The 13,991-nt window shown below is 43.8% G+C and overlaps 2 protein-coding genes across 11 annotated transcripts in view; both read left to right on the top strand.

Moving 5' to 3' along the window:
- DAPK1 (death associated protein kinase 1) overlaps positions 1–13,991 on the top strand; it is a 207,534-nt gene that overhangs the window by 21,370 nt on the left and 172,173 nt on the right. The gene's annotated exons all lie outside the window — the stretch shown is intronic.
- Positions 6,261–6,648, top strand: LOC129135959 (small ribosomal subunit protein uS14-like). Its single transcript, XM_054658212.2, has one exon. The coding sequence runs from the start codon at positions 6,364–6,366 to the stop codon at positions 6,535–6,537; it is 174 nt and encodes a 57-aa protein (XP_054514187.1). The 5' UTR covers positions 6,261–6,363; the 3' UTR covers positions 6,538–6,648.

Here is a 13,991-nt window from a genome sequence, read left to right as displayed (position 1 = left end):
TTCCAGGAAAAAAAAAAAAGATTTACGTGTAGTCAAGAAAAAGTAGAGATCGCAGGAAGCACTGCTCTGAGCAGATTAGAACAGAGGATTTCGCAAGAGGTGCTCCTTGGCCAAGTCGAGTAAGTAACATCGGACTGATAGGAGGAAGAGCAGCTTAGCTTGGGGCCCTGTGCCCAGTCCTGCTTGTTTAGGCCTTTGTCCCTGTCTGCTTTCCTGGGGCTGGGGTTCTGGGCCCGGCCGATGCCCCTGGTCCCAACCCCAGCTTTATCACTGGGTTCAGCAAGGGGCCCTGGAGAGCAGGCAGCAATGGCAGGCACCTCCCGCATGCACCATTACCTTCATTCCTCTTCTCAGGTTTCCACAGTTCCTCCTATAAAAAGACTGCTGTTGGCCCATGCCAAGTACTCTGGAATAGACAGGAGTGGTATTTCCGCCCTCTTGGAGGGTTGGTGTTTACCAGTGTCCCCCCTCGCTGCAACCCAATGGCAATTGTATTGTCCCGGTGCTCCAGGAATCTGAGGATGATTGATTTCCTATGATTTCTGGGAGAGTAGTTTACCCAAACCTTTTATGAACCAAAGCCATACTCCCTGGGAGTGCCTGGCTGATCATGTCAGAGACATCTGCCTGGTGGATTGGGGCTGTCACGTGACCAGTGGCCCGCTCTGTCTGCTGCCCAGTACTGCCAATTGGGGAGTGTCCTTCTGCCTTTTTCTCTGCCCTATGTCTGGGACACAGGGATGGCAGCCAGGCCCAGGAGCACCCAGCATCCTCCAAGCAATGAGGTAGCACTGCTTCTGACTTTTCCTCAGGACCTGGTCTTTTTCCATGACAATGAGGTGGGGCCCAACCTTCTCGAAAGTGGCATCGTTTCTGCACAGTTGTAACTGCTCTCGGGGGCGTCAGTGAAGTAGGGGTGGGAGGGAAGCCATGGGATGCTGAGAGAATAGGGCCGAGAGGACATACCTGCTCTCCAGCTTGGCCTTTGATCCAGACACTAGGGACAAGGCTGTCACTGTGGGTGCCTTTGTTAGTGTTTGTGTGTTTGAGTAGTGTGAAATGCTGTGACTTTTTTTTTTGTTAATAAAGATAAGGAAACAAACAGAAAAAAGGAAATTGGAGCTTCCAGAAGGAAGAAGGAAGTCTTAATATAGAATTGACTTCTTCCCAGGTAAGTTTTAATTGCTTCTCATGCTTGTAGAAAGGTGTATCATGTGTTCTAATAGGTTAGGATTTAATTATGGCTTAAAATTAGTTCTATAGGAAGAGCTTGGAGTTGCACCTAGGGAGAAGAAGCAGAGGGTTCCAGAATTGTGTAAACGGATTGATGGAAAAATAGGCTTCTGGTGCTGAGGGTTCGGGAGCCTTGCCAGCATCACAACAAGGTGTGAATTAGCCTCCTTGCACTCTGGGAGGAAGTGGAGGAACTGCTGGGGTGTGAGGCTGTGAAAGGACCTTGGAGAGCCAAGTCCTCCCTGCTCAGACAGGGACAGGCACAGCTGGAGACAGCAGTTTTCAGCTCTGTGGAACTCTTGTTTTCTGGGTTGCACTTCTTCCTGTGATAATAAAGAGGTTGAAGACAAGAAGACAGGTGCTTGAAAGCCGGAAGACAAGGGGAAAGTTGTTTGAAGCAGGTGTTTAAAAATCAGCCACTTTGGGGGGATGAATTAGGATATCGGTAACAATTTTATAGCCTATATGGTTTCTTGTTGACCCTCGAAGATAGGTGGGAAGTGGTTTTCTATACTTCTTTTAAAAACTGGGAAACCAGAGCTCAAAGAAGTTAAGCTTGAGGCAGCAGAGTTCAATGCACTGGTGAATTGAAATGTTTGTGTGTGTATACATACATACCTGTGTGCGTACATACATAGGTATATATATATACTCAGTATAAATATACATGCACATATATCTATACATGTACTGATACAAAGGGTATATAACACAATTTACAACTAATAACAAACTATGTGCACTCTTTATTATAAATTCCATTCAGCCAATGTAGGCTCACAGAATGCTTTTATTGATTTTTACTGTGGCCAACCTATGACTGACAATGGTTTGACAGAGTTGCATTCCAATTCACTAGTTTTTTACCTAGTAAATTTATTACCATTAAATCTAATATGTGATCTACTGTTAGACTATTTCTCACCTTGTACAAATTATATTCCTTAAGCTGAGCTTCATTTTGGCTTCAGCACTGCTGATTGCAATAGTGCTAGCTATGTTTTAAGCTTTTGGTGTTGTTGCAGGGGTTGAAGCATTGTTGGATTCTGTATCACCTAAGGGTGTCTGTGTTTAGCAACCAGGTCATGAAATTCCTGAAAAATGAACAGTTGTCTCTTGTGAGCCAGCACAGGCAGGCTGGAGCACATCACTAGCTCCATTGTTAAGGTCTGGAAAGGCAGGTGCTTGTCTGTCTTATTCAGTCTTTAGCCCCAGACCCAGGGAGGTGCTGAATGTATGATTAGAGATTCAGTGAATATTGGTGAGATGGATGAATGAGGTTTCAAAGCTGGGACCAGGAGCCAGTCCATGGGACCCAAGTTCTTATCCCATGAGGACAAGGTCCAGGGTGGGCATTGAAGAATCACAGGAAAGGAGGGGCACCAGAGACCGTCTCCACTGTCAGAACTCAGCTGCCATGTCCTGCCTTCCGCTAGGATGTCAGCACTGGGGCACTGTGGTACAAAGAAGAGGAGAAGGATGACATCTCATTCGGTGTACTTTTTTTCCAGCTTTATCCAATCTTTTGGCAATTTTATTACCCATCACTTAGGAAAGAGAAGACCTTCTTATCTAGCAGTTTGATGACTTATGGTAGTTGCTTTGGTTTGAATATTTATCCCCTCAAAACTCATGTTCAAACTTAATCTCCAGTGTGGCAGTGTTGAGAGGTGAGGCTTTTAAGAGGTGATTGGGAAGGCAGAGCCTTCGTGAATGGATTAATTCATACGTGGGTTAATGGATGAAAGGGCTAATGGATTAATGCGTTATTGTGGGAGCGCCACTGGTGGCTTTATAAGAGGAAGAGAGGCCCAAGCATAGTTAGTGAGCATTTTCTTGCCCTCTTACCATGCGATGCCCTCTGCCACGTTTTGATGTAGCAAGAAGATGCTCACCAGGTGCCAGTGCCATGCTCTTGGACTTCCCAGCCTCCAGGACCACGAGCTGAATAAATTGCTTTTATTTATAAATTGCCCATTCTGCAACAGAAAATGGACTAAGACAGTAGTCACCAACAATACTTAACTAGAATGGCCAGTTATGGAGAACAAGAGTTATATTTTTGTTCTCAGACAGGTCCCTTTACATCTTTTAAAATGAAATATGTAATACATTCACACAGTTCGAAAGTCAAAGACAGTATCTTGCCCTCCAGTGACTAGTTCCTTCTAGTGAGTCTTGAGATCATTCCATATATATTCTATGTGTATTTAAGACAATAAACATAAATTTTTTCATGTTTTTACTGAAATCGTAGCATGTTATACACATTGTTCTGCCTTTGGCTTTTTTGTTTTTTCACCTCATAGCATATCTTGAAAATCATTCCATTACTACATAGGAAGAAATGCCTTTTTCTTCTCTATGATTTACTGTCATTTATTTAACCCTTTCTATCTGTGAACTTTTAGGATTCTTTTCTAATTTTTCTATTATAAGCAATTCTGCAATGATTGCTGTTGTATAAAATGTTGAAGCTATCTGTAGGTAAATTCCTAGAAGTGGAATTGCTGGATGAAAGAGAACATGCATCTGTCATTCTTGTAGGTGTTACCAAGTTACTCTTCATAGACCGTAAGTCAGTTTTCAGCCCAACTACAAGAGAAAGCTGGCTGGCTTCTTTCCCTGTCTCACAGCTGCTTGATTCTTGCCACTTTGATAAGTGTAGTTTCATCAGTTTTTAAGTATGAATAAGTGTAAGCATGTTTTCAAGTATGTTTAAGAACTATTTGTCTCTGCTTTGAACTTTCTATTCATACTCTTTGCCCATTTTTCTCTAGGTTTGTAGACTTTTATTAATTTGTAGGAGCTCTTTATATATTAAATAGCTTTATGTTCATGTTATGATTTGCACATCTTTTCTCTAGGTTGTCATTTGTCTTTTGGCATTGTTTCTGGTACTTTTCTCCCCATGATTATATTCTTTTGTGTTGTGATAAAATGTGAAACTTGTCATTTTAACTATTTTTAAGTGCACATTCAGTGGCGTTAAGTCCATTCACATTGGTTGTGCAGCCATCACCACTATCCATCTCCAGAAGTCTTTCACCGTCCCAGACAGCTATATTTTTTAAAATAGTCGGATTTATCAAATTCGTTTAATCTTTTATGGGTTTTGTATCACAGTTAGAAAGGCCCTTACCGCTCTGAGTTTATTTGTTTTGAGACAGGGTCTCATTCTGTTGCCCAGGCTGGAGTGCAGTGGCACAATCATGGCTCACTGCAGCCTCGACCTCCTGGGCTCAAAAGATCTTTCCACCTCAGCCTCCTGAGTAGCTGGGACCATAGAAACGAGCCACAACACCCAACTGATTTTTTAAAAATTTATTGTAGAGAAGAGGTTTTGCCATGTTGCTGAGGCTGGTCTCAAACTCTTGGGCTCAAGCGATCTGCCTACCTTGACCTCCCAAAGTGTTGGGATTACAGGTGTGAGCCACCGTGTCCAGCCCACTTTAAATTCATTTTAAAAATATTCTCTCATAATTTCTTCTAGTACTTTGATGGCTTATTATGTATGTTTAAGTCTGTGATTTGCCTGGAATTTATTTTCGTGTGAAGTGTGAAGTATGGCTCCAGGCGTAGTTTTTCTGGAGTCCCTCAGTTACCATTTGCTCATCAAAACATGGTTTGAGGGCGGGCTGGATTCAACCAGGGAGATTTCCTGCACTGTTGGTAGCTGTAGGGAATCAGCAAAGCTGCTGTTTCCAGGAGCTCTTGTGAGCTGGGGAGTGAAGAGCTTCAGAAATGAAGCTTGAGCTAGACTGATGAAATCCCACTCTAGGAAAATACAAGCCTTACGGTGTTTATGTTTGCTATATTCAGAATCACAGGCATGCTAGTGAGTGCACTGTCTAAACACGTTGAAAGATGGTCTGCAGTATCTCTACTCAGCGAGGTGGATGAAACAGGTACAGCCCATGAGAGGCAAGTTAGTGTCTTGGATAAGGCGTTCCTGGTGGATGAGCCATTTGTGCCCCGATAGAGGTTCTTAAAGAGGAGGGGCTGGAGTCCACTGATGCTCTGGGCCTCTCCCTGGGGGAAGGGGTGCCTGTTTCTCTTGGCCCAAAGGCCCTGCACATTCCAGCATGCCCTGACCTTGGAACTGTTCCTCAGGTCTCTGGGCCCACTGCATCTCTCCTCCCACAGCTGGACCTGAGAGTCAGGGAGCACCCCTTGTATGCCAGCCATGCTGGGTCTGGGACCCCCCTCACCCTCAGGGCCCTCAGGTGGTTCCCTCAGGCTGCAGGGGACATAGAGATCAGTTCTGTGTGTTCCCTAAGCTGACGTGGAAAGTTGGGAAGCACACGCTTGAGCCCTTGAACTTCCTCTTTCTCAGAGCCTAACAGTAGAGCCGGGGTGGGTTTCTTGCCAGAACCACCTCCTCGCAGAATCCCAGGAGACACCAGCCAGGTCTTTTCACACCCCAAACAGTGTGAATGCGCATGTTTACAGCAGCACAATTCGCAATTGCAAAAATGTGGAACCAATCCAAATGCCCATCAATCAAAAAGTGGATAAAGAAACTATGGTATATATACATGATAGAATACTACTCGGCCCTAAAAAGGAATGAATTAATGGCAATTGCAGTAAACTGATGAGATTGGAGACAATGATTCTAAGTGAAGTAACTCAAGAATGGAAAACTAAATATTGTATGTTCTCACTCATAAGTGGGAGCTAAGCTATGAGGATGCAAAGGCATAAGAATGACACAATAGACTTTGGGGACTTAGAGGGAAAGGGTGGGAAGGGGGTGAGAAATAAAAGACTACAAATGGGGTGCATTGTTTACTGCTCGGGTGATGGATGCACCAAAATTTCACAGATCCCCACTAAAGAACTTGCTCATGTAACTGAACACCACCTGTTCCCCAATAACCTATGGAAATAAAAAGATTAAAAACAGAAACAAAAACCGAACAGTGTGAACAGTGCACCCTGAGGTCTCCCTGGGGTCCCTTGTACCCCTCAGGAGCCTGTGGATGACCCTGTGCAAACAGTTGGGTGGAAGACTGTGTCTTCCTGTGTGTTTGGATGAGTACCAGAACTTTCTGCGTCTGTTTTTCACCTAAAAAATGCGTTGAATAGAGCTTCTTCCTTTTACGTCGTTGCACTCCTGAGAGCAGGATGGGTCACCAGCAGCTGTACTGGAGCCACCCGCGAAAATTCGGCCAGGGTTCTCGCTCTTGTTGCATCTGTTCAAACAACCGGCATGGTCTGATCCGGAAATATGGCCTCAATATGTGCCGCCAGTGTTTCCGTCAGTACGTGAAGGATATCGGTTTCATTAAGTTGGACTAAATGATCTTCCTTCAAAGGATTATCCAAGGCATCTACTCAATGAAAAACCGTGATAGTTCTTTGTGTATAAAATAAACATTTGAAACAACAACAACAACAAAAAATGCGTTGAATAAATGAAGGCCAAAATGTCAGTTTCCAAAAAGAACCTGAGGCGGTTCTTTTGGTCAGAGCAGCCCTGTTAGGGCTGAGGGCCTCGGTTCCACCTCCACCATGTTTTCCTCTCTCTTCCCACTTGTGAGCTCTCTCAGACCTGGCACTGTGGCCGCTCCCAGCTCCTCGCACCCAGCATGGGGCAGGTGCTGAATGTCTGAGGAGCTTAATTTCCCCTCCCTCTTGCCTTCTGCCTGGGGTGAGGGCTCAGTTGCTCTGAAGCTCATGACCAGGCTTAATAGTCAGTTGAGCTATAGGCCTGCAGATCGAGTATCCCTTTAAGTTTGTTTTTAAAATATTAAATTTACCAAGAAACAGTAAATATTTAAAATTTTTGTTGGGTTTTGCTCTTTTACTGATTTCTACTAGATTTTTTGGCTCCTTTTAAGGGTATAATTTATATGCCAGGAGTGGTTTCTCATGCCTGTAATCCTAGCACTTTGGGAGACTGAGGCAAGAGGATCGCTTACAGCCAGGAATTCAGCCCCAGCCTGGGCAATGTAGCAAGACCCTGTCTCTACAATTAAAAAAAAAAAAACCAGAAGGAAAAAAGGTATAGTTTGTGTTCAGTAACATTCACACCTTTTAATATGCAATTCTGAGTTTTAACAAATGCATAGTCATGGAACTACTACTGCAATCAGTACGTATAATAGTTCATAATCCCCTAAATTTCCATGTGTGTATTAGAGTTAATGCTCCCCACCTCCCTTCATCTGGCAACCACCGTCAGTTTTCTGTACTTGCAGTGTCTCCTTTTCAAGACAGACACAGAAATAGAATCATGGCATATATACCTTTTAAGTTTGGCTAGCATCACACATTTGTAATTCATCCACATTGCTGTCTATGTTAATAGTTCATCTCTTTTTTATTTCTGAGTTTTCTGTTGTATGAATATGCTACAGTCTATTCACTCACCAACTGAATGACATTTGGATTTTTCCAATGTCTTCCTGGTATTCTATTTCCCTCCACTAGTCTATGGAAAGCTTTCTAGAGAATCATTGTGATTCTAACCAGGTATATTTGGTGTTTTTTTTTGAGGGCAAAGGTGTTTGGGCAGCATCCCCCAAGTCATCCTGTATAATTGTGTACTGAGTGGTCCTTTATGGTAATGAGATGGTAGTGGTGGTGTCGCCCTGCCCAAGTCTGATTGACAGCTAACCATTCAGCCATCCTTGGTTATTCTCTCCTCTCTCTGGTGAACAACATACCTTCTTTGATGTTGATGCCAATTAGATATGTTATAAGGACTTCTCTGAAAACTCAGAACCCAAACATAACCATCCCCATATGCTGTTTCTACTTCAAAAACAGTTGGAGGATTGTAAGACAGAATTTCTTCCCATTAGCAGTGGGGGCCAAGAAGGAAGGGGAAGAAAGAACCAGTTGCCCAGGGCCTTTGACTGTGAAAGAGGACACCTGAAGGTGAAGGACCCATGACATTGTTAATTGTGATTATTTAGCTGATGGAAACAAAATTCCATAAACATTCTGTAAGAGCAAAGCCTGGTGTAGAGATTCATTCTGCCTCTTTAGGTGTTGGTCTCCTAGTGACTGTAAAACCACCCAAGGGTGGCATTGAAGACACTCTGCTTTTGCCCTTGACTTATGTGCCCTTGAGCATTGTACGTCCTTGGGCTAATCGCTTGCCTTCAGATCCTCTGCTCTAGGTTGAGGGGCTTGGAGGAGATGGGCCTCTTGGCTCTCTGACACTGATTCCTTCCTCTCAGGCCCAATAGTCTTTGCGGCCTGCTGGGTCTGCAAGTCTAGAAACAGCAACTCCATGCCACGGTAACGTTTCTGCTTCCATTGTTACTCACCGGCCTTACACGGATGACCATGCGCTGTACAGGGAATGCCAGGGCTGGCCACGCTGGCTCCAGCAGAGCACAAAATAGAGCTTGCTCCTGCTGAGGTGAGGTCCGTTCCTGGAATTAGATGCTCTCTGCATCTAGGTCTATCGGGAAGGTGAGCTGGCAAAAGATCCCTAAAGCCTTTAAACATCACTTAAATAGGTGTGTGTGCAAAATTGTCTTCCATTAACAAATATGTCAAAACACAAGCCTAATGTTTTCTTTGGACAGTTTCCAAACACTGAGCTTCTTTCTGAACTGTTACTGGCCAGATTATTGGGACTATTCCCAGGTGTTTATTTCACATCCTCCTCTTTTTGCAAGTGACATTTAAAATACTTCTTCGAAGCACACACGTTAAGCCAGGAGAAAATCCTAGGATGGGAAGCAATCTTATGGCTGAGACCTTGTCTGCGAACAATTGTTTGCTGACCAAAATGCCGAAGTCATTAATCCTCCTTTCTACTGACTTTGAAATGGAAAATTAAATTTCAGAAACCTTTTGATTGCACACATGCATCCCATGATATTTCATACACCAATACACATATAGGTAGTTTGAATTCTGTGCACCAAGCCACTTGCATTGACACTGATACTAATGTACTGTGAGAGAGCAGCATACTTTAAACACTTGCTGATGTGAATCAGACTTGAGAGAACTTGAGTGTGCGTAAGCACCTTGATGTCTTACCCATTTGGAAGCTTATTGTTACAGTGCGTTTTCTTTTCTTTCTTTCTTTCTTTTTTTTTTTTTTTTGAGACAAAATTTCTCTCTTGTTGCCCAGGCTGGAGTGCAATGGTGACGTCTCAGCTCACTGCAACCTCCACCTCCTGGGTTCAAGTGATTCTCCTGCCTCAGCCTCCCGAGTAGCTGGGATTAAAGGTGCACATCACCACTCCCAGCTAATTGTTGTATTTTTAGCAGAGATGGGGTTTCGCCATGTTGGCCAGGCTGGTCTCGAGCTCCTGACCTCAGGTGATCCACCCGCCTCGGCCTCCCAAAGTGCTAGGATTACAGGCGTGAGCCACCACGCCCGGCCTACCGTGCCTTTTCTAATCCCTCTTCCTGGAATGCTCTTGCTCCAGAGAGCCACAAAGCTAACTTTCATCTTCTGCAGCATTTGTTCAGATGTCACTTTCTCAGTGAAGCCAAACTGACCTCCCTATAAAAATCACCTCCAACTCCTGAGCTCAGGCCTGGGCAACATGGTGAAACCCCATGTCTACTAAAAATACAAAAAAACTAGCCGGGTGTGGCGGTGTGCACCTGTACTCCCAGCTACTCGGGAGGCTGAGGCAGGAGAATTTCTTGAACCCAGGAGGCGGAGGTTGCAGTGAACCAAGATCGCGCCACTGCACTCCAGCCTGGGTGACAGAGCAAGACTCCGTCTCAACAAAAAAAAAAAAAAAAAAAATCACCTCCAACCTCACACCATACCCCATTTTCTGCCGCACTATATACCCTGGTATATGACCTTCCAGGGACATTCGACTGGTAAGGGAAGAATGCTTCAAGGGAGCCATGTATATGACTCCAGTAAACACACTGTGTGTGCTCACCTCCCAGGTGCTGGCAGGCCACTGAGCATGCAGACAGCCACCCCAAGGGAAGAATCAGGGGAGAAGGGGCACAAGACCCCAGAAGTATGACAACATGTAAAACCCCAAGTCAAAATGTTAAACTGCGTACTTGATCTCTCAAGTCGCCTCCTGGGCCCTCTTCCAAGTGTACTTTACTTCCTTTCATTTCTGCTCTAGCGCTTTTTAATAAGCTTTCACTCCTGCTCTAAAACTTGCCTCAGTCTCTTCTGCCTCAGGACCCCTTGGTCGAATTCTTTCTTTTGAGGAGAAAAGAATTGAGGTTGCTGCAGACCCATACAGATTCGCTGCCAGTAACACTAGTACCTAGTAGTTTCTAAGGTATTTCTAACGTAATCTTACTAATTTATCTTTTAAATTAAAAATTAAGGGTATCATTTATTCTGTGACTCTTTGAGGAGATTTGGTGTCTGTTTTATCCTGAGCGTCTACAACAGTGCCTGACACATAGTAGATGCTCAGTGAAAAGTTATGGAGTGTATACCACATGCTCTGGGGGATGCATGGCACAGTCTTTGGATTATCAGTTTGTGTTTATTTCTTGGCTGCAAAGGTGGAGGGAAGGCCCAGGTTGCACAGGAGGGGACAGAGCTTTAACAGTACGTGGAATGCAGTGGACATGCCTTTATCTGCAAGGACCCTTGACTGCATTGAGGCTGCCTGGAGCAAAGAAGCCACCAGACCCAAGGGGCTCAGGCTAGGCTGGGAGAATGCCAGGAGGCGAGTCCCTGTCACCTGCCCCTAGAGCAGGTCAGACCTGTTCTGTTGTTCTGTGGTCATCTGCTCTAAATTTCCTCCTACTCACCTCTGGGCCTTTAAATTTGGGATTCATAAGAATGCTTGGTGCAGAGGAGGAGCTGATGCCTCCCTAACTTCCCTAATGCCGCCCGCCCAAGCGTCTCAGAACCCCTGCTTCCTCATTAAGATAATGAGAACTTCCTTAGATATCTGTGCAGACGAAATGAGAGAATGTGCCTAAGTCCTCAACGCAGTCCTGTTTTTATTATTTAGGCTTTCCCCTTCTGGGATTTGGAATGGAAAAAGCACAGCCTAATCTTGCCCCTCTCTTTTCCCCAGTGAGAACTTATATGGTTCCCATTATGTTCTATTGTTATTATTCCGCTCACGGTAACTTAGAATATTTTCCAGAATGTGAGGAATAAGCTGACCCTGAGCCTGCCACTTTGATTTGGTCGTCAGAAGTCCTGGGGAAGCAGTTGAGAGATCTTGTAACTTTTAGTATTAATCTCGAAGACACTGCCTAACCAACACAGGCTGTATTACCAGTTCCTACATCTAGCCCTCTGTAGGGTAGCTTGATTTTAAATGTGCAAGTTAATTTCAAGTCTGTTTTGTAAGGGGAATTTATATTAAGCACATTAACAACCTCAGTGTCTCCAAGGGTCAAATCTTAAGTCTACTTTCCTTAACCCGTTTTGAAATTGGAAGAGGAAGTTAATATGCAGTCCCATGCACTCCCTTTTAGATTTAATAATGGATGAAAAGTTCTTTTATCCACTGTACTTCTTCAGAAATTTCAGAATAATTTCTTTCTGTTTGAGGAATATGAAGTTGGTTCTTTAAAAAGAGAGACCTGCTATTTAATTTTTAAACCCCACCATCTAGGGAATTCTGACATTATGGGACAGACTGAGCCGATTTCCCTTTGTGACATAGGGGTTTCATGTGCTGGAGCCACATGAGGGATGCACAGAGGGGAGCCTCCTTGTCGCAGGTGGGAACAAACATCCAAAGAAACCCCCAAGGGCCCTTTGAAGGTCATCCTCACTGGAACAAAGGTAGTCATTGGGGCCAGACCAGTGACCTCTCCATATTCATGCAGGTCTCTTCTTCAAAGGAGATTTTAAGTAACTTCCTTTCCCAGGGGGATGGAGCAGCTGTGAGTCGAGCATTAGCATCAGGCCTTTTAAAAACAGAGACCAGTGAATTTAGGAAATGCTTACCCTTTGGATAGTCAAGTGGAAGCATGGATATATTTTAAAGTATCTATCTAATTCCTTCTCTGGAGTGAGAAGGGGCTAGGGGGAGAGATCTAGGTCAAAAATATTATTTAAGGATAAAATGCTCTGATCATTGCATTGTTGCACGCAGTGGGCTCAGCGAGCTTTTCGTTTCCACTGCAGTGTGGGTCATAGCTTGTGCGTGAGTCCCCTCTGACTAGAGGGCTGGTCTATCCATACCCGATGTTCACTGCCAGTAGCTGGCTGGAGTTCATTACTGGTGCCACCAGCCTCCGGCCTGGTCATTCAAAGAAGAAACAATATTTGAAAATGGACGTGATTTTTCCCTTGGGGCTTTCCTGTGTTTTCTTCGTAGAGTATACTTTGTAATTTGGGGAACCAGAATAAATAGAAAGAAGAATAGTTAGGACAGTGAGTCCATCTGAAGCCTTTGTAGGTGGTGAAGGGAGAAGTTGGGGGTAAGAGGGCATTCACTGCACAGCAAAGACTGGCGTGTCTCAGACTGGTGCAAACCTGTGCTGCAATATTGACCTGAGGATGAGTAGAAAAAGGCAGAGGAGCTGTCACTTCAGTGTAATGCTGAGAAAAAACAGTCCTCTCCCCAGTGTAGGGCATTGAACTGTCACAACCAGAATTATGCCCAGGATTTCATACAGGTGCTGTCTATTGTACATAGCTTAAAAAGCTGGTTGCCTGAAAGTTCAACTATTGTGTCTTATTGTTTCCTGTGAACATAAAGGAATGTCCACAGAATATTAGAGAATATTGGAATGCAGGAAGAGAGGCAAGTCTGAGAGGTGGGGATGAGTTCAGAGAAATCCCCAAGGGCCTCCTTATTGTGCAGTAGTTTTCCCTCCATGTGCCCCCTGGGCTGATATTAATGTATTCTAGGAAATGCTTAATGCTTATGGGCCTGACTCTTGGTTTTGCCTTTTAAGAGGCATCATCATTACTAACAAACACGTTCCTGAACAGGCCTTAGTGCTAAGCTAGGCTCGATCTCTTCTTTCTGGCCAAATTGGCATTAATGCCACTCTTTGATTTCCTCATGTTGGCAATCACACAGTGCCATGATTAACTGGTGCCACACATTGCCAAGGCCCTATGGTTTACTTCAAGGGTTAGTAAACTGTAACTCTAAGGCCAAATCTGGCCCACTGTGTTTTTATAGAGTCCTTCTGCTAAGAATTGTTTTTACATTTTTAAATGATTGGAAAAGATTTTTAAAAAGAACAATATTTTGTGCCACGTGAAAATGATATGAGATTCAGATTTTAGTATTCATAAATAAAGTTTTACTGGAACACACCCATGCCCATTTGTTTGGTCTCTGGTTGCTTTTGCACAGCAATGGCAGAGTTGAGTCATGGTGACAGAGACCATGTGGCACTCAAACCTGAGAATATTTATCCTCTAACCTTTTGCAGAAAGTTTGCTGACCCCTGGTTTATATCATTAGGGTAGGCATGTTGTGCCTTTATCCTATGTTTTTTAAGAAAATTCTAAAACCTAAAATGTATTCATTTCATGTATATTATAATGTAACAATTCTTATTTTGATAGCATTTTTATACCCCCTATGCAAAACTGAAAATGCTAGACAATGGAAGAAATGTGTAAACTGTTGAATACATGGAGCCAGGCATTCATAATAGAGCCAGCTGATGCTTTGAGAGAAGAAAAAGCCTCATGTCTCCTCTTCTAACCTCTCCCTCTTTTCTTCCAACATTTTATTATGAAAATTTTTAAATATACAGAGAAGTTGGTAGAACTGTACAGGGAACACCAATTTGCCCTCCACCCAGAGTCTGTAATTACTAACATTTTGCCACATTTCCTTTATCGCCTCTCTGTACAA

Source organism: Pan troglodytes, chromosome 11 (genome assembly GCF_028858775.2).
Source record: "Pan troglodytes isolate AG18354 chromosome 11, NHGRI_mPanTro3-v2.0_pri, whole genome shotgun sequence".
In the NCBI taxonomy this organism is placed as follows: domain Eukaryota; kingdom Metazoa; phylum Chordata; class Mammalia; order Primates; family Hominidae; genus Pan; species Pan troglodytes.
This window is presented reverse-complemented; position numbering and strand designations above follow the sequence as displayed.